Source organism: Dysidea avara, chromosome 8 (genome assembly GCF_963678975.1).
Source record: "Dysidea avara chromosome 8, odDysAvar1.4, whole genome shotgun sequence".
Classification (NCBI taxonomy): Eukaryota; Metazoa; Porifera; class Demospongiae; order Dictyoceratida; family Dysideidae; genus Dysidea; species Dysidea avara.
The window spans coordinates 19410395-19433520 of record NC_089279.1 but is presented as its reverse complement, the minus strand read 5'-3'; the positions used below and the strand labels follow the sequence as shown (position 1 = coordinate 19433520).

General features: G+C 35.4%; 1 protein-coding gene across 4 annotated transcripts in view; it reads left to right on the top strand.

Annotated features, from left to right (window-relative positions):
- LOC136263010 (uncharacterized) overlaps positions 1–19984 on the top strand; it is a 37807-nt gene extending 17823 nt beyond the window's left edge. The window contains exons 6-68 of one of the 4 annotated variants that reach the window (XM_066057443.1): positions 419–593; positions 655–791; positions 838–969; positions 2458–2808; positions 2934–3206; positions 3260–3331; positions 3540–3626; positions 4386–4566; positions 4630–4766; positions 4832–4969; positions 5086–5433; positions 6055–6372; positions 6480–6569; positions 6621–6792; positions 6844–6980; positions 7028–7174; positions 7266–7403; positions 7456–7611; positions 7668–7813; positions 7872–8034; positions 8089–8451; positions 8498–8587; positions 10183–10354; positions 10404–10540; positions 10589–10732; positions 10915–11052; positions 11106–11261; positions 11318–11463; positions 11523–11688; positions 11748–12110; positions 12161–12250; positions 12661–12832; positions 12898–13034; positions 13083–13226; positions 13274–13411; positions 13465–13617; positions 13666–13805; positions 13861–14029; positions 14082–14444; positions 14503–14592; positions 15027–15198; positions 15249–15382; positions 15432–15575; positions 15634–15774; positions 15833–15985; positions 16041–16189; positions 16398–16575; positions 16623–16787; positions 16836–16907; positions 16960–17107; positions 17177–17215; positions 17281–17328; positions 17383–17414; positions 17464–17606; positions 17656–17747; positions 17798–17871; positions 17918–18086; positions 18131–18194; positions 18313–18374; positions 18426–18595; positions 19496–19554; positions 19605–19684; positions 19740–19984. In XM_066057443.1, the coding sequence (XP_065913515.1) occupies positions 419–593; positions 655–791; positions 838–969; positions 2458–2808; positions 2934–3206; positions 3260–3331; positions 3540–3626; positions 4386–4566; positions 4630–4766; positions 4832–4969; positions 5086–5433; positions 6055–6372; positions 6480–6569; positions 6621–6792; positions 6844–6980; positions 7028–7174; positions 7266–7403; positions 7456–7611; positions 7668–7813; positions 7872–8034; positions 8089–8451; positions 8498–8587; positions 10183–10354; positions 10404–10540; positions 10589–10732; positions 10915–11052; positions 11106–11261; positions 11318–11463; positions 11523–11688; positions 11748–12110; positions 12161–12250; positions 12661–12832; positions 12898–13034; positions 13083–13226; positions 13274–13411; positions 13465–13617; positions 13666–13805; positions 13861–14029; positions 14082–14444; positions 14503–14592; positions 15027–15198; positions 15249–15382; positions 15432–15575; positions 15634–15774; positions 15833–15985; positions 16041–16189; positions 16398–16575; positions 16623–16787; positions 16836–16907; positions 16960–17107; positions 17177–17215; positions 17281–17328; positions 17383–17414; positions 17464–17606; positions 17656–17747; positions 17798–17871; positions 17918–18086; positions 18131–18194; positions 18313–18374; positions 18426–18595; positions 19496–19554; positions 19605–19684; positions 19740–19878 (9596 nt within the window). In that variant the 3' untranslated portion in view covers positions 19879–19984. Of the gene's footprint in view, positions 1–418; positions 594–654; positions 792–837; positions 970–2457; positions 2809–2933; positions 3207–3259; positions 3332–3539; positions 3627–4385; positions 4567–4629; positions 4767–4831; positions 4970–5085; positions 5434–6054; positions 6373–6479; positions 6570–6620; positions 6793–6843; positions 6981–7027; positions 7175–7265; positions 7404–7455; positions 7612–7667; positions 7814–7871; positions 8035–8088; positions 8452–8497; positions 8588–10182; positions 10355–10403; positions 10541–10588; positions 10733–10914; positions 11053–11105; positions 11262–11317; positions 11464–11522; positions 11689–11747; positions 12111–12160; positions 12251–12660; positions 12833–12897; positions 13035–13082; positions 13227–13273; positions 13412–13464; positions 13618–13665; positions 13806–13860; positions 14030–14081; positions 14445–14502; positions 14593–15026; positions 15199–15248; positions 15383–15431; positions 15576–15633; positions 15775–15832; positions 15986–16040; positions 16190–16397; positions 16576–16622; positions 16908–16959; positions 17108–17176; positions 17216–17280; positions 17329–17382; positions 17415–17463; positions 17607–17655; positions 17748–17797; positions 17872–17917; positions 18087–18130; positions 18195–18312; positions 18375–18425; positions 18596–19495; positions 19555–19604; positions 19685–19739 lie in introns of those variants that run through there. The other 3 variants (XM_066057442.1, XM_066057444.1, XM_066057445.1) reach the window with 3 other exon arrangements.
- Positions 19985–23126: the final 3142 nt, after the last annotated feature.

Below are 23126 nucleotides of genomic sequence, written 5' to 3'. Positions count from 1 at the left end.
TTTGCGATTCCTATTTCAACTTGTGGTTAAATTTTGTTAAAATGTTGAAATAGGAATCGCAAATTGAGTGTACACTATTCAAATAACTTGCTTTGAACTGATGATGCATAGAATTTTGTGGATTATCATCCCTATTACTTCTTGTTTACGCAGTTTTTTTCAAAATCAAATCTTTGATCCCTATTCTACTTGTTGAAAATTAACAATTTTTTTGCCCCACTAGTTTTGTTATACTTGTTTGTACAATGATTTTACATTTAATATTTATGAAACTAATTTCTGAGTGATTATAAACTAGCACACCTATGCATCTAATTTCCCAATTTTAATATAATGTGTACACTAAACAGTGTATGTAGAATTGTACATAAAATTGTATTGCATGCTGTTATATACAAGTAACTTTATGACTTTACAGAGTCACTGTATGGAGCAAACATATCGGTAGGACTCGGGAATGTTGGTACCAACATGTCAGTTGTGTTGAACATACAACCACCTAGTCCAGTACCCTCAGCATCAATGATGGACTATCATCTGATATTATCTGGGTCTGGGAGTGAAGAAACTATGACAGTGAACAGAAATGTGCAGTAAGAAATTAAAACACTTAATGTAATACGATATGTGATACCACTTATTTCTTTTCTATAGGTCACTTACTCTTAATCTGTCAGCTGAAAACTCTCCTTATAATATCACAGTTGTAACACGATTCACAGTAGCTGACCACTACAATGATGATTTTATATTTGAAACATCAAGTGAAACAATTTATTTGCTATTGAACAGTAAGTAGTATAAATAGTCTCTTGATGTTCATTCACACTGTCATAGGTTGTGGTCCCAACATGTTTGGAGGATTCAATAATTCTGCTTGTCAACCATGTCCATTAAACACTACCAATGACGGAGGTTATTCTGCTTCTAGTTGTCTTTGCACTGAACCTCCAGGAGGTCCTTGTATTGGTAAGATTATATGTTACAGTGCTCAATGGTAGATATTATGATAAAACATTTTAAATCAACAAAGCATTGACCATGTATGATCAGTTATGCAAATCCAAATGTGCCTTCAAAATGAGTGACAGGAAGTAGGTAAAACTGGGATATCCTACTTTGGAGCTCAGTAATTGATAGCTGAGTTGCACATTCTGTCATAATTTCTGTAGTGACTGGATTGATTGCAGAGATGCTTCCCATACATACCATTCTTTTTTTGTAACACTTTATGGCAGGTGGAACATAGCAGAAAACTTCCACTTTGTGTTTCAGTAATTGATAGTTGGAGTACGTGTTCATTCACATGATTAATTTTATGATGTGTCTCATCATTCTTTCCTTTGATGCAATATACAATGGTTCACCAGTAATGGAGTATGTTTTTACAAAAAAGTTGACAAATAAGCTTAAGAAAAATTAGAAATTTGCATGGGGATCATAGAAATTTAAAAGCAATGAAACAAAGGAGGTCACCTACAGTGTTGGGAGTAACGCGTTACGTAATATTATTACTTTTGTGGTAACAAAGTAATATAACGAAATACGCTATGAAAACAGGTAATATAACGCAAGATACTTTACTTACAAATGTAACGCGTTACCTAAGTAATATAATTACTGTAACGAGTCTAATATTACATAATATTATTACTAATAGTACCGAAGTTACTAATCTTGTTAGTAATCCTCTGAGTAACACCTAACCACAACGAAGTAATGAAGCCTACTGAAGGAGGCTTATTCATTAGCTTCTTACTTATAACCAAGATTTGCACATTGTCCAACAACGCAATCATGTCACGTGATAAGGTGGTAGTTTCACACGTGACAGCTTAAGGCTGACACAAAGTAATATAATATGTAATATTATTACAGTTACTTTATTTTATGGGTAATATGTAACTGTAACGAAATAGTTCAGTTGCAAGTAATATGTAATATGTAACTAGTTACTTTTACAAAGTAACTTGCCCAACACTGCACTGGTCATCTACACCTGCAGCTAATATTTTATCCCTACTTCACACAAAAGAAATAGCTAATGTGGTTATGCAAGATTAATTGTCCATTTGATCATTAATTCAATTTTAGCAAGTGTAAGAAAAATTTGAAATTTTACACGCTGATTAGGAATCATATATAGAAATAAAATTAAAAAAACAATGAAAAAAGAGACACCTGCAACTATACTACTTGACAGTTAATTCCTTTAACCATATACAACCTGTCAGTAATATAGCTATAACTAAAAAATAGTCGAGATTTGGTGAGCATAGTATAGCATCATCACTATGACTAGCGTTTGATTGTTGTTAAGCTGCCTTCACTGATAGTGAGAACTGCAGGTCTGGCTATGCAAGGCTATGTGCAAAGATATTCAAATGGTATGATACAGTACCTACTAGGGGTATATTATTCCTTACACTTGCAGTGAATTGTTTAACCCTTTTTTAGGTGCATCATTTGCAGAAGCACAACATGAATTTAACATCAGCACTTGTTCTGCTATTGGAACACTTGTCTATAATGCATCACTCATTATAGACTCAAATACTACTATTGAATCCATAGAGCTCAGTACAGTTGGAGTATCGAATGAAGACTTCCTAATAAATGGAATGGTACCACCAGTAGCTATACAACCACCATTTCAGTCAGTTTACCAAATAACTATTGCAACAGGAGATGTAATGGATACTTCTACAATGATAGTAGAAACAACCACATTTTTTCTACTGAGTGACATACGTACAGTGAATATGGAAACTATATCTCCATTATCTACTGTGAGAATAAATAAATTCTGTAAGCAACCATAAATATTCTGTTGGATTTTGAAGAGTGTGTAACACTACCAATATTTATTATAATTATAGTTTTGCTGGTACATGTATATGCAATTACAGCTGTGTATGACCTTGGTGTTTTAGCTCGGGACATAAGGCTGGTCAATGGTACAGTTTCTAATGAGGGATCTGTTCAAGTTCGTACATTCCCTGATGGTGAATGGGGTATAGTGTGTGATGATGAGTGGGACATAAGAGATGGTGAAGTTGCATGTCGACAACTGGGATTAAATGCAAGTGGAGCTATAGTTTATATGGGATTGCATTTTGGAGCAAGTCCACTTGGAACTACTCGTTTGGATGATCTTAATTGTACTGGGTCTGAGAGCAGTCTCTTCGAGTGTAGAAGGATAGATAGTAAGTCTGCAAGATTTAGTCAATGCATGTGCTCAATTTTACGTAATTTGCAGCGGCGATACCAGGTAATTTTGAAAACTGCATAGAAATAATTGAGCAAGCTGGACTGTTTTGTTCTCCTAACAGTAAGTCAACTACATACATTATACGTACCACTACATTGTTTGTTTGCATTATTCTTTGTATCGAGACAACCATAAGAATAATTATATGCTATATGATAGTACAGTCACATAGATTCTGCAAAAAAATCACAGGGTTAGATACTGGTTACATAATAGTTGCATATTTATGTACTTACCTGTATTATCATGTCATGCATATTCATTTCAGATCCTACTGAATGCCATGGAGGAAAACTCAATTCTGTCTGTGGTTGTATATGCTATAATGGCTTGTTTGATGGCTTGACTTGCACAGGTAATATATGTAATGGTGTTATACCATGGGCACGAGTGTGTCTATAGGCAAAGCATGAGTGCCCGTGGTATAACTAATATGTTCTAATTTAGCATGCAGACTTGGCAAAATCTTTAGTTGCTATACCCTTCTCTTATATAAAGAACCAAGTAAGCTGTGATTGTGGGATTGAATTTTGTCAAACAAACTGTGATTGTGGGATTCAATTTTATACTGTTTGATTTTGCCTTTGCTAATATAGCAGTTTTAAGAGACTAGTGTTAATTATGTTACTTTAATTACTACATTTACAAAAGCAAAAAAAAACTACTGTTGATGTATTAAATTGAATCCCACAATCACAGCTTGTTTGGCAAAATTCAATCCCACAATCACAGCTTGCTTGCTTCCTTATATATGAGAAGAGAGATAAAGTATAATATCAAAGAAATCTAGGATATAGTGTACACTCCTATTAGGTGTGCAATGTCTCAAGTTAACGAGATATACACACTGGCTTAATGAGATATACTCACTGTAGCAGTGCGTATATCTTGTTAAGGCAGTACATATATCTCGTTAAGGCAGTGCATATATCTTGTTAACATTTTGAGTCAGTGCAATATGTGATATATATGCACTGGCTTTCCTTTGATCAGAGGTGTGAAAGTGGTACATATATATTAAGCACCACCTTGTATGTCATGTTTACTAATGCACATTGCATGACTCTTCTCCATCAACTTATTGATATGAATACTCACTTATAATTCACTACAGAATCATTATACCAACCAAGAATAGTCTTGACACCATTAATCAACAATGGTCACAACATGTCAGTGCTAGTTACCATACAACCACCAAGTCCAGTAGTACCTTTAGCATCTATACTGAACTATGACCTGATAATAACTAGACTTGGAGCAGATGAAATTGTGACAGTTAGTAATACTGCAAGGTGTGTATGTATGCATATTATCTTGGACTGTTAAAAAAGTACATATAATATTTTTTTGTGTAGGGAAGTTACTGTAAATCTTACAGTTAGCAATTCTATGTATACCTTCCGAGCTCGAACACGATTCACTGTTGCAGCTCATAGTGACAGTAATTTTGTATTTGAGGCTACAACAGAACCACAGTCTTTGTTCTTATCAAGTTAGTAAAGCCAAAATACGTTGTGTGACCAAACAAAACTTATCTGTATACTAATATCCACACAGGCTGTGGATCTAACATGTATGGAGGCTTTAACAACTCTGAGTGTCTATCATGTCCACTGAACACAATGAACGAAGGAGGTTTTACTATCACCTCTTGTGAATGCCCAGCACTTGAACCTCCAGGAGACCCTTGTATTGGTAACATTATTAAGTTGTATAGTACTGTACATATATACAGTTCAATACAAGTGTTTGGCAATGTACATATGTAATTGAGTGCATATTGTTTTATCTGATATGTATTTTGGTTGCAGTTGCTGTCTTCAATGCTAGCAGATATGAGTTTGATGCTAATATTTGTTCTATTGGAACAGTTGTGTTTACAGCAGAATTTATTATTAGTTCAAAGACTAATGTTTCAATAGACTACTTAGAATTTAATGTTATTGGGGACTCAGGTTTCCTGATTAATGGATCAACACCACCATTCATAGTACAGCCACCATTCCAGATGTCCTATCCATTGACTATATCAACTGGCAGTTACAGAGACATAAACGAAGTGTCAGAAACAATTTCTTTCCAGTTGACTGCCTTTGTTAACACATCCACTGGTGCAGAAGCAATGCCTAGTTCTAGTGTAACACTATATAAGATTACAAGTGAGTAGTGTGAGACATTTACAATAATATTATAGCATGTGAATTGTGAATAGTAATAATGTACATGAAATGGCAGAGTATGTGGTACTTCCAATCTGTTCTCTACATATTTTAATATAATGAATGAAAGAGGTTATAATTGTATAGCTGTCAAAATGACATGGAATTTGTTAATTTGCACAATTATCCATATTTAATTGGTACAAGGATAAAGTGGCCACACACTATTTACGTATGTAGCTAATGAATTTCAATGCTTTTTCACAGTCTGTAATATCTACAGTTTTCTAGACTTCTAAAAGAATCTATGTTACTGACCTTGAGAAGTGTACCTGAGAGCTTTGGCTGTATTCAACGTGCATCAAGCATATGTACCATATCACACTTCGTTCAAAGTCTCTGAAAGTCTACCTTGTTGTTCCACCATGTAAATTATAGGAATTCTAAAAGCTGTAGAAACAATACTTCATACCTACTGCAGAAACATATACAGACATTTGTTAGCAGTCATGACTAGCTCTATATTCAGAAAACAGCTCATATATACACGTTTAATATCTTTGATTCAATCACATGCAACAAAAAATCATATGGAATTTAAAATCTGTATAATATTTACAGGTCGAAATATTAGACTTGTTAATGGTTCAGTTCGTAATAATGGTAGACTGGAAGTTCGTATGACTCGTGATAGTGAATGGGGTACAGTGTGTGATGATGAGTGGGATGAGATTGATGCTCAAGTGGCATGTAGAGAATTGGGTTATACCACCGATGGAGCTATTCCTTTTTATGGAGCAGAATTTGGGGAAGGAACTGGTCCTATACTCTTGGATGACCTGATGTGTCTTGGTAATGAAACTACACTATTTAACTGTTTACGATCTGCAGTCCATAATTGTGAGCATTTTGAAGATGTCGGAGTATTTTGCTCACCTGGTAAGGAATTGGACATAATGCTTCCCAATGCACTAACTAAGCTACAAGCATACTGTAGCTCCAGTGGACCTAGTATGTACATTAATTTTTTCTTTACATGATTGCAGTGAGATATGATGGGTGCTTTGGAGGAAGAAATACACAATTTTGTGACTGTGCTTGTTACAATGGTCTATTTTCTGGTGAAACTTGCTCTGGTATGTTATGTTTTGCTTAGATTTTATTCATATGCAAACATTGCCATACAGAACACTTGTATGATCCAACACTGCTAGTAGCACCATCACGTGATGGCCTCAATGTACTGATCACCATACAACCACCGAGTCCAGTAGTGCCTTCAGCAACAATAGTGAGCTATCAAGTGATCATTACAGGGTCTGGAGTGAATGAAACTGCATTGGTCAATGTGACCACTAGGTAACATGGTGTAGCAGTAATTATAAATCAAAATTATTTTATTATGTGCAGGACTTACATCACTATCTTACCAGCTAGTAATTCCACATACAAAATTAGAGCTCAAACTCATTTTACTACTACAGAGCATTACAATGATAGTTTTATATTTGAAGCAACAAGTGATCCAGTTTCCTTGCTAGTGTCTAGTAAGCTAAGCAACTTCTTGCATTTGTATATAATACGTATTATAAAGGTTGTGACTCCAACATGTATGGAGGCTATAATGGATCTGACTGTCAGTCATGTCCAATGAACACTACTGTCAGTGATGGTGGTTTCTTTATTACCAATTGTCAATGTTCAGCTGGTTACACTGGACCAGATGGAGGACCTTGTAATGGTAATCTTTAATGAATAGCTATAATTTTTTCATTGCATACATTTTGTGTTCAAGTTTTAGACTTCATGTAGTCCTCTTTCTTCTCTAATAGTATGCAGTGAAAATACTTTTAAGCCAAATCCTGGAAACGGTTCATGCCAACCTTGTACCAATGCGTCATCTAGTGAAGTTGGATCAACCTTTTGTTCTTGTATTGAGGGATATAAGCTTGATGGAGTAATGTGCTCAGGTTAGACGTGTCATTGCATTGGCATAAATTTTACCACTTAATTTTTACTTAGCATGTACAACAGGATCCTACAAGGACACTATTTCTAATAGTTCATCTTGTATACAATGTCCACTACACTCTAATACAACAGAAAGTGCTAGTACATCACTTAGTGATTGTGTGTGTTCATTTAGTATGGGAAATGCTGAACTCAATCAATGTTATGGTAAATACATACAGTACATGTTGAATTGTATAGTTTAAATCGTACAATAATTGTAGCATTTCAAAGTAGTCCAACTATACTGAACAACACCCAAACATCATCCACATGGGTTGTGATAAACTGGGAACCTTTAACAACAGTGGTGGATAGTAATGGAGAAGCTGTGGGAACGGTGTTAGGATATAATCTTACATGGAATCAGGTATTAACATGTGAACTGTATAGTACTGTATGTCACATTCAGTATTGCTGTTCTGTAGGGCATGGACTTGACTGTGGGAAGTATTAGTTTAGCATCTGATTCAGTTTCATACAACATTACAAATCTGCAGCAGCTTATGCAGTATCAGGTCTCATTGAGTGCTTACATTGATGGTAACATTACCGGACCACCTGCCATTGTGTATGTGAATACATCAATCTGTAAGACACACTACTTTATCTTAATTCTTATATACCATACCCATTTATGTTTAGCTGATGCTCCAACAATTACTAGATTAATAGCTTACAGTGCTACTGTAATAGGAATAGAATGGACTTCTCCTGCCACAAGTCAAACTGTTATTGGGTATAACATTTATGTGTCTGGAAATGGAGCACCTCAGGACAGTATTAGATTCAATGGAAGTACTAACAGTTTTAATGTGACTAACTTACAACCATCCAGCAACTACACAATTACAATTAGTGCAGTATCTGTGGATGGTGAAGAGGGAAGTGTGTCAGTATCAATGACAGTGAGGACACTTGATGTATCATGTGATCCTCCATGTCCATTTGGTGGTGAGTGTGTAGCTGCTCCCAACACTTGTGACTGTTCATCCATCATCAACACTGGTGAGTGCATGGTGTAGATAGTACAAGTCATGATGTTGTGGTATAGGAGGAACTAGTGATTGTTTTGGAGGAAGTGCTACTTCATCATGTGATTGTTCATGTTATGCTGGATTGTTTGCTGGGGAAAACTGTTCAGGTAATAGCAATTAATTATTGTCATTACTTAATAGTATGAATTTTAAATACTTGGAATTATAGTGATAAAATGTCTCCCTATGGCTTTGCAAAATTATTGTTATACAACTCATTAATAGTAGTTTGTTTACGTTTGTAAGCTATGACTGAAGTATAGATTACTTTTGCAAGTTCATTCATTTACATTCTATGGAAGAGGGGATTCACATGAGCTGCATGTTAGAGGGAAGAGTGTTTACAACTCAGATGCAAACCAAATGGGCATGTTATAACTGTTTTGTGGTATAGGGTGTGCACAGATCAAAGGTGCCCATTTGAAGCGTGGAAAAAGCAAGAAACCCAATTTGTTATTGTTTGAGTATTGTGTGTAAGGAATGATTCTTTTCACTAACTGCTGTCTTGGTGGTTAGCTAAATCATGGTAGTTAGTTTATCCTTTGGTAGCTAGTTTCGCATGAATAAGCACGTGATGTATTGATGCCGATTCAGTTCATGCATTGCATTGCTTTACATGTAGCTGAAGTAGCTTAGTAGTGTAGTGATGTATTAGTCTAATTCATTGGCAAATAAACATGTGATATATCAATGCCTTGCATTGTGACTTCCTGTGGTGGAATGGTATATGGTTTCTTTTGATACTTTTAAACTACGTAAGTAGTGACCAGACTGTATGACCTACGGTAAGCAACATTTTGTCACTGTGATTGTGCCATTCTACATTTGGGTTTATGTAAAGGTGTAACACATTTATACATAGCTCCTTTTTTATAATTACAATAGAATCATGCCTTTGTATATACAATTGTTGAAAGATATTACGCATATTCGTACATAGCTACATTGTAAGTTATGTAAAGGTGGTATTTAGCTGTGATATAACTGATACAACTACAACTACATTTGTTACAACTGATTTGTAACACTGGCAACAATTTTTAATTTTCCCATGCACCATACTACAATTTTTGTCATGATATACACATGCGATTATTCTATTAGAGTATAATACATGACTGTTGTATTAGGGTGACTGCTTTATTAGAGTATCTTTATCTTGCTGCTAATAGCAAGTGAGCCTCTGATAGAGATATTTCATGTAGTAATTTAGGGGCATGTTCACTCCATTCTCTGCACTGTGCACCAGAGCCAATGTGCAGCTATCTATTTCCTCTGTGTTATCGTGCTTTCAATTTTGTGTAAAAAAAGTTGCCAATACAAACAATTTCATGTCTTGATATGGTTTCCTTGCATGAAGTAGATGGCAACAAAAAAGTATTGGAAAGGTAAAGACACAATCTGCGGAGCTGATCAGTATTTGTCAGAAACCCAAAGACACATGTTAGTGTGTAAATTGGGTGGTGTACAATTCTAGAGTGTAGCAGGCAGTCAAATGTTTAGTAACATCGCTATATAGATCAGATGTCAGGTATACTAAAATGTATTTTATGTTGTGCAACATTTATACTAACATATTTCTATGATGTTTTTTAAATGGTAGTGATTTGAGGACACCCTTTGGGGAGATTCCTACTACTGTATGATTTCTTACTTGTATATAAATATTTGACTTTCAAACTGACTTTAATGCTGTCAACAGAACCACTCTACAGACCAACACTACTAGTATCACCATCAAGTGATGGTATTAATACATCAGTCACCATACAACCACCCAGTCCAGTAGTATCTTCAGCAACAATAGTGAACTATCAAGTGATGATAACTGGTCCTGAGGTTGAGGAGATGGTAGAGCTTAATACGACTATTAGGTATTACTTTGGCTGTGTCAGTATATTTTATATCTTTATGTTTGTATAGGAGTTACATCACTACCTTACCAGCTAGTAATTCCACATACACAATTAGAGCTCAAACTCATTTTACTACTACAGAACATTACAATGATAGTTTTATATTTGAGGCAACAAGTGATCCAGTTTCATTACTGGTGTCTAGTAAGCCATCAATGTACTTGAGTTGGTGTAATGATATTCATTATAAAGGTTGTGGCTCCAACATGTATGGAGGTTTTAATGGATCTGAGTGTCAGTCATGTCCAATGAACACTACCAGTGAAGGTGGTTTCCTTGTCACCAACTGTGAATGTACAGCTGGTTATACTGGACCAGATGGAGGACCATGTACAGGTAAACAATACAACTTTGTGATTTTTTTACTGAACATCACTACCATAATATTTGATGTTTGCACAGTGTTGCAGATGACTGCATATGTGCAGATAATGTGTGTCTTAGCTAGAGTATAATGTAGAAACTGAAGTATCTAGTTACCATATTCAAGTTTTAAATGAAATTTCTGCTAATTGTAGCTTGTAGTGAAAACACTTTCAAGACTGTGGCAGGAAACAACACCTGTGAGCCTTGTCCTACTACCTCATCTAGTGAAGTTGGATCAACCTTTTGTTCTTGTAATGAAGGATATGAGCTTACCGGAGTAAGGTGTACAGGTTAGATGTTGTCCCAATTAACATTTATATTACTTTGATTCCTTTTTGTTCAGCTTGTATAACAGGATCCTACAAGGACACTATTTCTAATAGTTCATCTTGTACACAATGTCCACTATACTCTAATACAACAGAAAGTGCTAGTACATCACTTAGTGATTGTGTGTGTTCATTTAGTATGGGAGATGCTGAACTCAATCAATGTTATGGTAAATACATACAGTACATGTTGAATTGTGTAGTTTAAATTGTACAATAATTGTAGCATTTCAAAGTAGTCCAACTATACTGAACAACACCCAAACATCATCCATGTGGGTTGTGATAAACTGGGAACCTTTAACAACAGTGGTGGATAGTAATGGAGAAACTGTAGGAACAGTGTTAGGATTTTTTGTCACCTGGAACCAGGTGTGTGCACTCAAAATGTGTGCATTATAGTGCTATTACCATAATGCATTATTGTGTAGGTTTCTAGTGTGAGTTTGGGCAGTGTCAATTTAACATCTGATTCAGTTTTGTACAACATTACAAATCTACAACAGCAGTCACAATATGAGATATCAGTGTATGCCTACATTACTGGGTATGTACTTGGACCACCTTCGATTGAATATGTGAACACTTCATCACTTTGTAAGTGAATTGGCTACCTTAAATAACATGACAATAGTATACATAATTTTTAATTCTAGTTGATGCTCCAACCATCACTAGGGTAGTAGCTTATAGTACTACTGTAATAGGAATAGAATGGAGTTCACCTGTCATAAATCAAACTGTTATTGGGTACAATATTTATGTGTCTGGAAATGGAGCACCTCAGGATAGTATTAGAATCAATGGAAGTACTAACAGTTTTAATGTGACTAACTTACAACCATCCAGCAATTACACAATTACAATTAGTGCAGTATTTGTGGATGGTGAAGAGGGAAGTGTGTCAGTATCAATGACAGTGAGGACACTTGATGTATCATGTGATCCTCCATGTCCATTTGGTGGTGAGTGTGTAGCTACTCCAGACACTTGTGACTGTTCATCCATCATCAATGCTGGTGAGTCATGCTTCACTAATGTATTTTATTTCATGCAAAGGTATTTTCAGGAGGAACATCTGAGTGTTATGGAGGTAGAGCAAACTCTTCCTGTAACTGTGCTTGTTACAGTGGGTTATTCAGTGGTGAAAATTGCTCAGGTATAATTACACAGACCGCACAGAGTACAGCATGTGCAATTTAGTTCATATTCGGCATTGTGACATACATAGACCTTAGAAATGTTTACCCACTGATTGTGTAGAAATGCATTGTACTTAAACTTCTTTGCTTTAAACCATTTAAACTTGTAGCATAACTGCCCTTGAGGTAACCAAGACATTTTGCTAAGTACTGAGCTAAGGCAATACAAAAATCGAGGCACTCTAATAGAGCAGTCACACGTTTTCATTTTGGTCACATGTTGCACATCAACCATAACTCTTTCATTTTTATTGTCAGCACAATAATTGCATACTATTCATATCATGGACAACATCCTCTCCAAGTCATTTGCCTGCTATGGAAGACATGATATATGTGTCATGTGTGTTTGCCATACTATTCACAGAACCACTATATATACCAACAATACAACTGATGCCATCGAGTGATAGTACTAGTGTAGTAGCAACCATACAAACACCCAGTTCAGTAGTTTCTTCAGTAACAATACTGGGCTATCAACTGATGATATCTGGGGTTGATACTGACCTAATAATTCCTGTCAGTGTAGAAATAAGGTATCGATGGCTACTAGTATTGATAAAAATGGAACCTATGTATATTTCTTTATGTATGTGTATAGGGAAGTCACTGTTAATCTTTCAGTTGCCAGTTCTCCTTATATTGTCACACTTCTAATGCAGTTCACAATAACAGAACATTACAATGACACCTTTATATTTGAAATAACAACTGCACCAGTTAACTTGACGCTGTTCAGTAAGTTCAATTGTGTATTATGTGTTGTAGTATATTGATATCATCAAGGTTGTGACCCCAATATGTACGGAGGTTTTAACACCTCAGTATGTCAACCATGTCCAATGAACACCATCAGTGAAGGGAGTTACACTATTACCAGTTGTCAGTGTATGGTTGGCTATACTGGACCAAATGGAGGCCTGTGTACTGGTAAGTGTGAAACAACAAAGTGACATATATTACCAGATGGTACATAGCTTGCAGTGAAGGAAGTTTTAAAGCAACTAGTGGAAATACTAGCTGCCAACTATGTCCAGAAATGTCAGATAGCACAGTTGGTTCCATTGCATGTTTATGTGTTAGTGGATATGAACCTTCAGCAACAAACTGTACAGGTCAGCTCTGCTAGTTGTCATTACTACACATGTTTATTACGTGATATTTACAGCATGTACAATGGGATACTATAAGGGCTCAACATCAAATTCCAATTGTACACAATGCCCTGTGTATTCTAGTACACAACAAACTGCTAGTGTATCACTCGTTGATTGTACATGCTCTTTTAGCTTGGGAAATGCTGTCACTACAGAATGCTTTGGTAAGAAATTAAATCCACATTTTCACTGCTTACCTCAATGTTTCACAGCATTTCTGAGTAGCCCAAATTTAAATGCTTTCCAAACATCATTCACATGGATTGTGATAAACTGGGAACCACTCATAACTGCATTAGATCGTAATAACAACAGTCAAGGAATGGTTTTAGGATATTATATCACCTACCAGGTAAGTATACTAAAAATATATGTACATAATATTTGCATTTATAATAATAATTTAGTTTGCCAATGGTACTAGTCTGGGTAGTGCCAATGTGACATCTGACATGGTTTCATACAATATTACAAATCTTCTACAAGAGACACAGTATGATATCTCAGTGTCTGCTTACATTGCTGAGTACATCCTTGGACCACGTTCTACTATTAGTGTTAACACCTTATCAACATGTAAGAAGTACACAAATCATATCGTCTTATTTATGTACCTTACTTTCTGTAGCTGCCATTCCTACTATTACCAGAGTAGTAGCATATAACAGTACTGTAATAGGAATAGAATGGACTTCTCCTTCTTCAAATCAAACTGTTATTGGGTATAACATTTATGTGTCTGGAAATGGAGCACCTCAGGACAGTATTAGATTCAATGGAAGTACTAACAGTTTTAATGTGACTAACTTACAACCATCCAGCAACTACACAATTACAATTAGTGCAGTATTTGTGGATGGTGAAGAGGGAAGTGTGTCAGTATCAATGACAGTGAGGACACTTGATGTATCATGTGATCCTCCATGTCCATTTGGTGGTGAGTGTGTAGCTACTCCAGACACTTGTGACTGTTCATCCATCACCAATACTGGTAAGAAAGTGTTTAAGTGCTTAATGTAATATTACAGTAGAACCTCTTTTCCATTTAGGAGGGACTATGAATTGCTATGGTGGAAGTGTAGATTCATCCTGCAATTGTGTATGTTACAATGGATTATTTGCTGGTGAAGTCTGTTTAGGTAAGGTTAGCGTTGCATCAAGTTGTTTCTTGGAATTTCATAATTTCATATCTTTTTGCTTTGATATCATGTCTATTTTCAGTTACATGCTACTAGAGGTACAGTAGGACCTCCATTATCCAAACACCTGTGTGCCAGCTGAATCACAAAAGTGTTCAGATAAGTGAATTTGTTAAATGAAGCTCATTGATTTATATACAGAGCTCTGTTGAATTACTCTAATAGAACATACGACTGTGACAAAATATTCTAATAGAACATACAACTGTTGACAAAATACATTAATAGAACAGTCACCGCTACTGTTCGGATAATCGAGCATTCAGATAATCAAAGTTCAGATAATTGAGGTCCTACTGTAATGTGAATAGGGATCACTCTATGGTCACCCATGTCTGTTATATGCATTGAATACTCTATAATTTTATTCACAGAACCACTCTACAGACCAACAGTTCTAGTATCACCATCAAGTGATGGAGTTAGTATATTAGTCACTATACAACCACCCAGTCCAGTAGTACCTTCAGTAACTATAGTGAAATATCAAGTGATGATAACTAATTCTAGGGATGGGGAAACTATGACAGTAAATACAACAATGAAGTAAGAAGCTATTCAGTTTAAGAACACTTTCATATATCTGTCCATCACAGGGACATCACTGTTGACCTAATAGGTGACAATACAACTTACAGCATCACAGCTCAAATAAAATTCACTATTACCGAACATTTTAATAATTTTATATTTGATTCATCAAGTGAACCAGCAGTTGTGACAATATTCAGTATGTAGTGTTAACACTAGTTACAATATATTAATATTTACAACAACAGATTGTGACTCCAACACTTACGGAGGTTTTAATGACTCTAAGTGTCAGTCATGTCCAATGAATTCAGTAAATCAAGGAGGTTACACTATTACTGGTTGTCAGTGTAGTGCTGGGTATACTGAATCAAGTGAAGGTCCATGTACTAGTAAGAATAGATACATACTTTGTGTATGCATGTACTTAAATTTAATGTTTGCTTTAAGGTTGTGATGCAGGGACTTATAAGCAGGACATAGGAAGCTCCACTTGCATACCTTGCCCAGCCATGACATCTAGTCAAACTGGTTTGTCATCTTGTTCTTGTGCTAGTGGGTATGAGCTGACTGCAGGAACAGCATGTACAGGTCTGAAATAGTCAATCACTTTGACTTGGGATTAAATTTATAATGGTGTTCCTTGCAGCTTGCATGATGGGATACTATAAGAACACAATCTCCAATTCATCTTGTACTAAATGTCCTGATTTCTCTAGTACTCAAGAAACCACCAGTGTATCAGAAAGCAGTTGTATTTGTACTTTTAGTGCTGGAAATGCTGCAGTAAAGAGATGCTATCGTAAGTAATAAAAGGAGTTGTTATGGACATTGTGATAATTATGTATGTTTTATAGCTTTTGACAGTGCACCAGGTTTTATGTCAACTGATAATTTCCATTCATCGCCAACATGGGTAGTGATAACTTGGGAACCACTTGCAACAGTAATGGACAGAAATGGAAATAGTCAAGGACCAGTTAAAGGGTATTTCATCAGTTACCAGGTAAACAGATGACAACAAATTTTGATGGAAGAAAATTAGACAAAAAATAGTAACTTTGATCAACTTTTAATTATCAAACACCCTTAGAAGTAGGTGTTTAGATCTAGGGTTGCTTGGTTTTTGTCAACATTTAAATTATCAAAGTTGATTCGTCAACTTTCCAATATCCTGTCATGTTACATTTCAGTGACTTGTTATAATGTTACAGCCTATCACTGTTAAGAGAGTTGCTACTAGTGGCAGTCTAAATATAACAAGTAATGTTAATTCTGCTAACATCACTGATCTTGAGCAAGGAACAAGATATGAAGTTTTGTTATCAGCTTACACTGCTGGGTTTATACTTGGTCCACCATCTTCTATCTTTATCGATACACTATCATACAGTATGTTATTATTTGTTTCATTCTGTCATCACATGGTTATTGTATAGCTGATGTACCAACTATTTCAAGAGTAACAGTTTTAAATAGTAATACTATTATGGTTGATTGGGAAGTGATCTTTTCATTACGGACTATTAATGGATTTGTCATTTATGCATCTGGTAATGGAATGGTTAAAATGGAAGAAATCTTTGGAGACAGCAATACTATAAGTGGGAATATCACCAACTTACAGCCATCTACAACTTACACAATTACAGTTGCCGCTGTGTTTCAAGGAAACATAGAAGGGAATATGTCTCAACCAAGGACAGCTAGGACAACGACTACAGGTTTGTCTGACAATTAGATAGTAATATATTATGTTGTACTTATTTTGCTTAGGTACTGGTGGTGGTGGTAATGGTGGTGGTCAGTCATCAGTAACTTTGATCATTGTTGTGGTTATTGTTGTCTTGGTGGTTGTTGTACTGGTTGTTGCATTTGTGATCTTTACCGTGTGGAAAAAAAGGAAGCAAGGAAAGGCAACATTGTAAGCTTGATAAAAGATTTTAGATTATTTCATTTGTAACATATACATTCTGTGTTCTTTGTAATACAGCTTACAAGCTAAATCAGATTATCCACCTCCTTCAGTGTTGTAAGTTAATATATATATATATATATATAAATGTAGCAATATCATATCTCTCTATATACAAACAGCAACAGAACAGACAATGTGGCTATTATTCCAAATCCAGCATACACATTGTAAGCCAGATATCCATACAGTTGTGGCATTTTAATATACTTACTTTTTCAAAGTGGCGATGATGAGGCAATGAAGTACTTAGGAGGTTAGATTATGAGGAAATGCGACACTATTTGATGTCATACACATTTTAGCATATGATGATGATGACGACAATGATGAAAATCGTACCACAGTTCATCACTTAGACACTATGGCAAGGAAACTGCCACGTTTAGCTACACCTGAAGATTATGAAGATGAAGACTTGTACATTAAAGTGGCACAGCAGTACTATGTATGTATTTGTGTGAATCTTTATGTGTAGGGTTCTATATATATTGTAGGTTTTAGATGAAACAGCATTGATGAGGTCTAAAGAAATCCCCAGATCTAATGTAATATTACTGAATGAAATTGGAAAAGGAGAATTTGGAAGGTATAGATGGCTTAAATTAGTTCACGATTTTACTTTACAATACTTACTAGGGTTGTGAAAGGCATTGTAACAGGGATGGCTGGTGATGATACTGAAACTGTTGTTGCTGTTAAAACACTGAAGGGTATGGACCATGCATTTGACATTAAATTAATATCTTTCTTTTACAGAGAGTGCATCAGATGATGACAAAAAGAATTTTCTTGGAGAGGCTTACATGTTGTTGTACTTTGACCACCCCAATGTATTAGAATTATTAGGAGTGATAACTCTTGAAGAGCCAATACTTGTTGTCATTCCTTTTCTGGAGAATGGGGATCTTCGTACACTTCTTATAAAGTAAGAGCAATGGTGTAGTATTGCATTGACTAAAACTATTACAGAATTAATGAAGGAATATCTTCTATGAGTTGCAGTTACGCCGATAAACTTAATGTGGCACTACAAGTATGTTTGTATGTTATGCACATTGTGCTACCGGCTACACTGTGTATATATTGTAGTTGTGTAAATGTGGATTAATGTGTTTTAATTACAACTCCATAAAGTTTACATTTATTTACAGATATCCAGTGGAATGGAGTACCTTGCAGCAAGATTCTTCATTCATAGAGACTTAGCTGCTAGGTAGTAGTAGCTAAATGTATTTGGAATATTTCACTACAGTTTTCTTTTCAGAAATATATTGGTTGGTGAAGACTGGCATGTAAGAATTGCAGATTTTGGATTGTCTAGACGCCTCGCTCAAGATGAGGCTTACTATAAACTAACCAAAGCAACTAAATTACCTTTTAAATGGATGGCTATTGAGTCTTTGGATAATATGAAGTTTTCTACTTTCAGTGATGGTAATATGTGGCATATGTCCTATACTGTACATACAGTATAGTATACATGAATAGCATATGTGTGTAGTAAATTCAGGTGCCACATTATTGCTGCATCTGCACTTTGCAGTACGGTTTTGCTGATTGCACATAATTTAGGTCAGACTATATTGCAAACTTGTAAATATATAACTGTCTCTGGGAAAACTGTTTATTTGTATATAATAATTATTGAGAATTTAGAACAATTTCTTGCCAATAATTGAGCATATGTGTGCCAAAATTTCAAATATTTTTGCAGCAATTCCTTACCTTCCAGAGCTCCACTATACAAGTAGCCAACAGCCAAGTTTCCCACCATTGTAAATAGTTTCTTGTGTGGTTGAATTTATCAAATGAGTTTCAATTGGTGTGCTGGTGGTGGTAGTATGAGGACAAAAAATTGCTTTTGTAGAAATAATTTATACCAATTTATGGGCCACTAAGGGCTTAAATCCAGAGGAAGTTTACAGTAGAGATGTTTACCCAACACCACATCTATACATTATGGGTAGTATTCATAAGTTAGCCTTTCTGCAAAACTAGAAAATATAAATATTTTAAAAGAGATTACAATTGGCTGTATCTGCATGTTGTCTGAGTAGTTACACGTATAGAAAAGGGGCTAAGATAAAGTTAGGTCTTCTGCTTTACCTAAACAACCTTGTTTTTGCTCTTATTAAGATAAGATACAGAACAGTCATAATTATACTCTAATAAAACAGTCAGGTGTAGCCAAAATGATTCCAAAGAATTTATAGTTTCCCTACCTTGAGGGGAAAATCTATGATTAATTTGCAGTATGTATGGCCCTAATTGATTAAGTATTTATGTGTGTCTAATACGTATATACTTAATTGTGTGACTCTATATAACTTTTAGTTTGGAGCTATGGTGTAGTTCTTTGGGAAATTTTCTCAATGGGAAAAGTACCATATAAAGTAAGCAGTTTATATAGTATTTAGAATGTGGATCATTGAAGGGCACACAGGGGGTTCCTAATACAGCATTGTCAGCATATCTAAAAACTGAAAAGCGTTTGGAAAAGCCAGAGAAGTGCAGTGATGAAGTGTAAGTGATAAGCACAATACTGAAACTGAAAATGTTAATTCTAAAATAATTATAGATATCAACTGATGATGCAGTGTTGGCTAGAAAGAAAAGAGAGGCGTCCTACATTTACTGAGTTGAGGAAGGATATTTCTGGTTTCTTAGTTAAAGAGGGTTACACAGATGGCTTAAATGATTACAGTGTGTACTTGTAAACATTTTATTAAAATACTGACAGCATACATTTTTATTGTATACTTTAATGATCTTCACATGAGTAGTAAAAATTTTGAGTTATAATAATAATAATGAAATATGTTAGCTAGTAATCAAATAACTGTTTGGGTGAATACTTACAGATTATATTAAAAAAGGTCAATATTCAATAGTCAATATGGATAATTTGATAGAGTGCAGGATAATCCAATATTTAATAGATAAATGCTAGGACTCAGCTAAGTACAGTGGAGCCAGGATACTTCTCAGTCTATGGCAAGAAGTTTGTGTGTGTGTGTGTGTGTGTGTTACCATGCAGTAAATGTATGTTGCCAGACTTGATAGGATCACATGTTGGTCAAGATAAATAAAATGAGAATCAAAATGATACACAGCTGTACAGAAAAATTGGAACACAAACAAAAAAAATGCTTGAATAAAATCAATATTAAAGTAGAATTTGTAAGGTGATGTCTTGCTGCAGCTGATTTTAGAGACACTCTGAATAGGATGGCAGCTTCTTCAGTCAGGATAATATCCACTGGTTGATAGTAGCCTGTGAGCACTTCCCCAGCCAGAGCCTGAAACACCTTCTTATCCATAATTATATATAATGTATACATTAGTAGAGAGCAAGAAATCTCCAAAAATAGCTATGGAATCCTGTGGTCCTTCTTCAAAAACAATATGATGTCCATCCAGATATGACAAACTATGCCACTGATGGGAAAGAGCATCTCATTATCCTACTTTGATACATAAGACTTGGTCCTGCACAGCCAGAAATCTTTGTTATTAAGAGTAGCTACACTATATTTAACTTTATTAATTTAAGGCATTGTGATCATTCTAGTATGTGCTACTGTGAGAGTTATGAAGGCTAGGGTATGAATGTGCACTAAATTTCAGTGTACTTTTTGATTTCTTCTACTGCAATGGGTAGTAATGAATGATCATATTTAAACCCTCTAAGCACTCATAAGTGTATAGTACATGTGCATTGTAACTTAAGATCAATAACAATGTTGTTACAAATGAAAATAATTAATGCTATTCACTCACTGTTTGAAAACATTAACTAAGCTTAGCTGAACTACAATTACGTACTACACATATATGCATTACTGCATTAGTGGAGCAGTCAGCCCTAATATAGAACACTCACCCTGATACAACATGCAGTCAAGCAAATTTTTAATACTTTGATAGAATTTAACAACTTAAATTGCTCTCACAGTCAATCTCAGATGGTCTAGCTTTACCAGGGGAGCATAACCTGACCCCCTGTTGACCCCTGTTACCAGTGCTTATAATTTTATTACTTGGGTTAAGGAGTGAGTAACATGCACAGGAGAACGCCTGCTCGCCTCATTTCATCATTACAGTCACCATATACATTTTAGCTGTATTTTTTTCACATCTTATTCTGTTTATTAGAACTAAGCTGAATTGTAAGGTCACAACTGTTTATATTGGGTATGTAGAACTAGATCGAACTATCCCTAGCAGGTCCACTCCAGAGCTGTCCAACATGGTTCAGTTTGATACAAGCAGTTCAACTTAGTTCAGTGCGATGCAGCAAACATTTACACCAACCTGGAAATCGTTTTGATTTGAGGACATTCTTTGCGGTGGGTATGCAGGGAATATCCCAGAGGTTTTACAATTCTTATGGCTTGGAGGGAAAGGCAGTTGCCTTTCTTTGGCATGTGGAAATTCTTGTGGCTTCAGAGAATGTTAGAATCCCCAAGCATTCCTACCTCCAAGCCTTTGTAGTAAAACATGCTGTATACATCATGTAAAATTGTTGAAAAGGGGCCTATTTGAGAATTAATAGGAGACTCCATGGAACCCTGCACAACTACCAAAACAACCACCATCTGTTGATGGTGGCAACCCGCTCACAACAGGGTAAGACCTGCTGACCGCGCGTTAAAATGACAAGCAACATTAAAACAGATGTACTGTGTTAGCACATAAAAATGCTATTTAAGTACCTAACCTTTTTGCTTTAGTCAAAAATAGCACTCTTATATACCTTTAAGTACTGTCTACCATAATTATAGTATCTTTGTTTTAACACTACACAGTGGTAGGAGCTATGCATACAGTAATCCAACCTTGGAAGTAGTGAGGAAGGTACAATGCATCCAAAAGGATATATTCAGTGAGTATAGCATATTAGCTAACAAAGAATGATTGATGTTAGCTGAAGTTTCAGTCACAATATCCTAACTTCTCTAAATTCAGTAAACACTAAAGCCATCATGGTGAAGGTGGATGTGACAAGTTCATTGGAGTTATATAATCGCAAGTCTGTTTACAAAATAGTATAAGTAGGTATGTATGTGTATGCATATACACTGCAGAACTGCTACCAATTTAGCTTGGCTAGCCACTGTCTCACCAATTTTCTGACAATCTACATGTTTTGTGTTTACACTAATTTGTCTTGGTTAGCAGCTATCCACAAATGCTTTCTTCATTTACAACAAGCCTGTTTCTCTATATATTTCACAATCATCGTGAATACTTATATACAGTATTGCATTTCACTAAATAGCTAAGTCCAAACATTATATACGTATATGTAGCTATACTTTGCATTTCTTGTACAGATTCCTATGATATTGAGGAGAAAATTTTGTATAATCTATGATGCTGCAAACTCCCTATATATATACGCATTTGTAACTAAAAAAACAAAAAACACAATGCCTATGGTCTATTGATGAATGTGGCTATGCAATAACTGTTAATGGGGTAAAGTGATTAGTCCCCTACAGTTATGGCTACACATTTTACGTAGTTGATATCTAACCAGCTATCTACAAGTACACAGTCTACCCTGAAAATGTTTATGGATAGTATATAGTGACTGCTCAGCACCAGCATGGCCAGTTCTGACACTCTGAGATCATTTCAAAAAAGATTCTCTTCACTTGAACTACACACCTTCAAAACCATCACCCCAAATCATGTTTCACCTTTTTGGGGACTGGAGAATGCATGCACAAGAAAACTAGCCTGCATACTACATTTTTCATCCATGCATGCATAGGACCCTCCATGTGCAACATTTATGATGTATTTGATCTACATCTGTGACCAGGAAGAAAGATAGGTAATAGTAAAGTTCTTTTGTAAAAATGTCAGTAAAGTTCTACTACTCAAATATACACATGCAGTATGCATGACTACTGAATAATTGCTAATGTATGAATGATGGCTGCACGACTAGTCTATT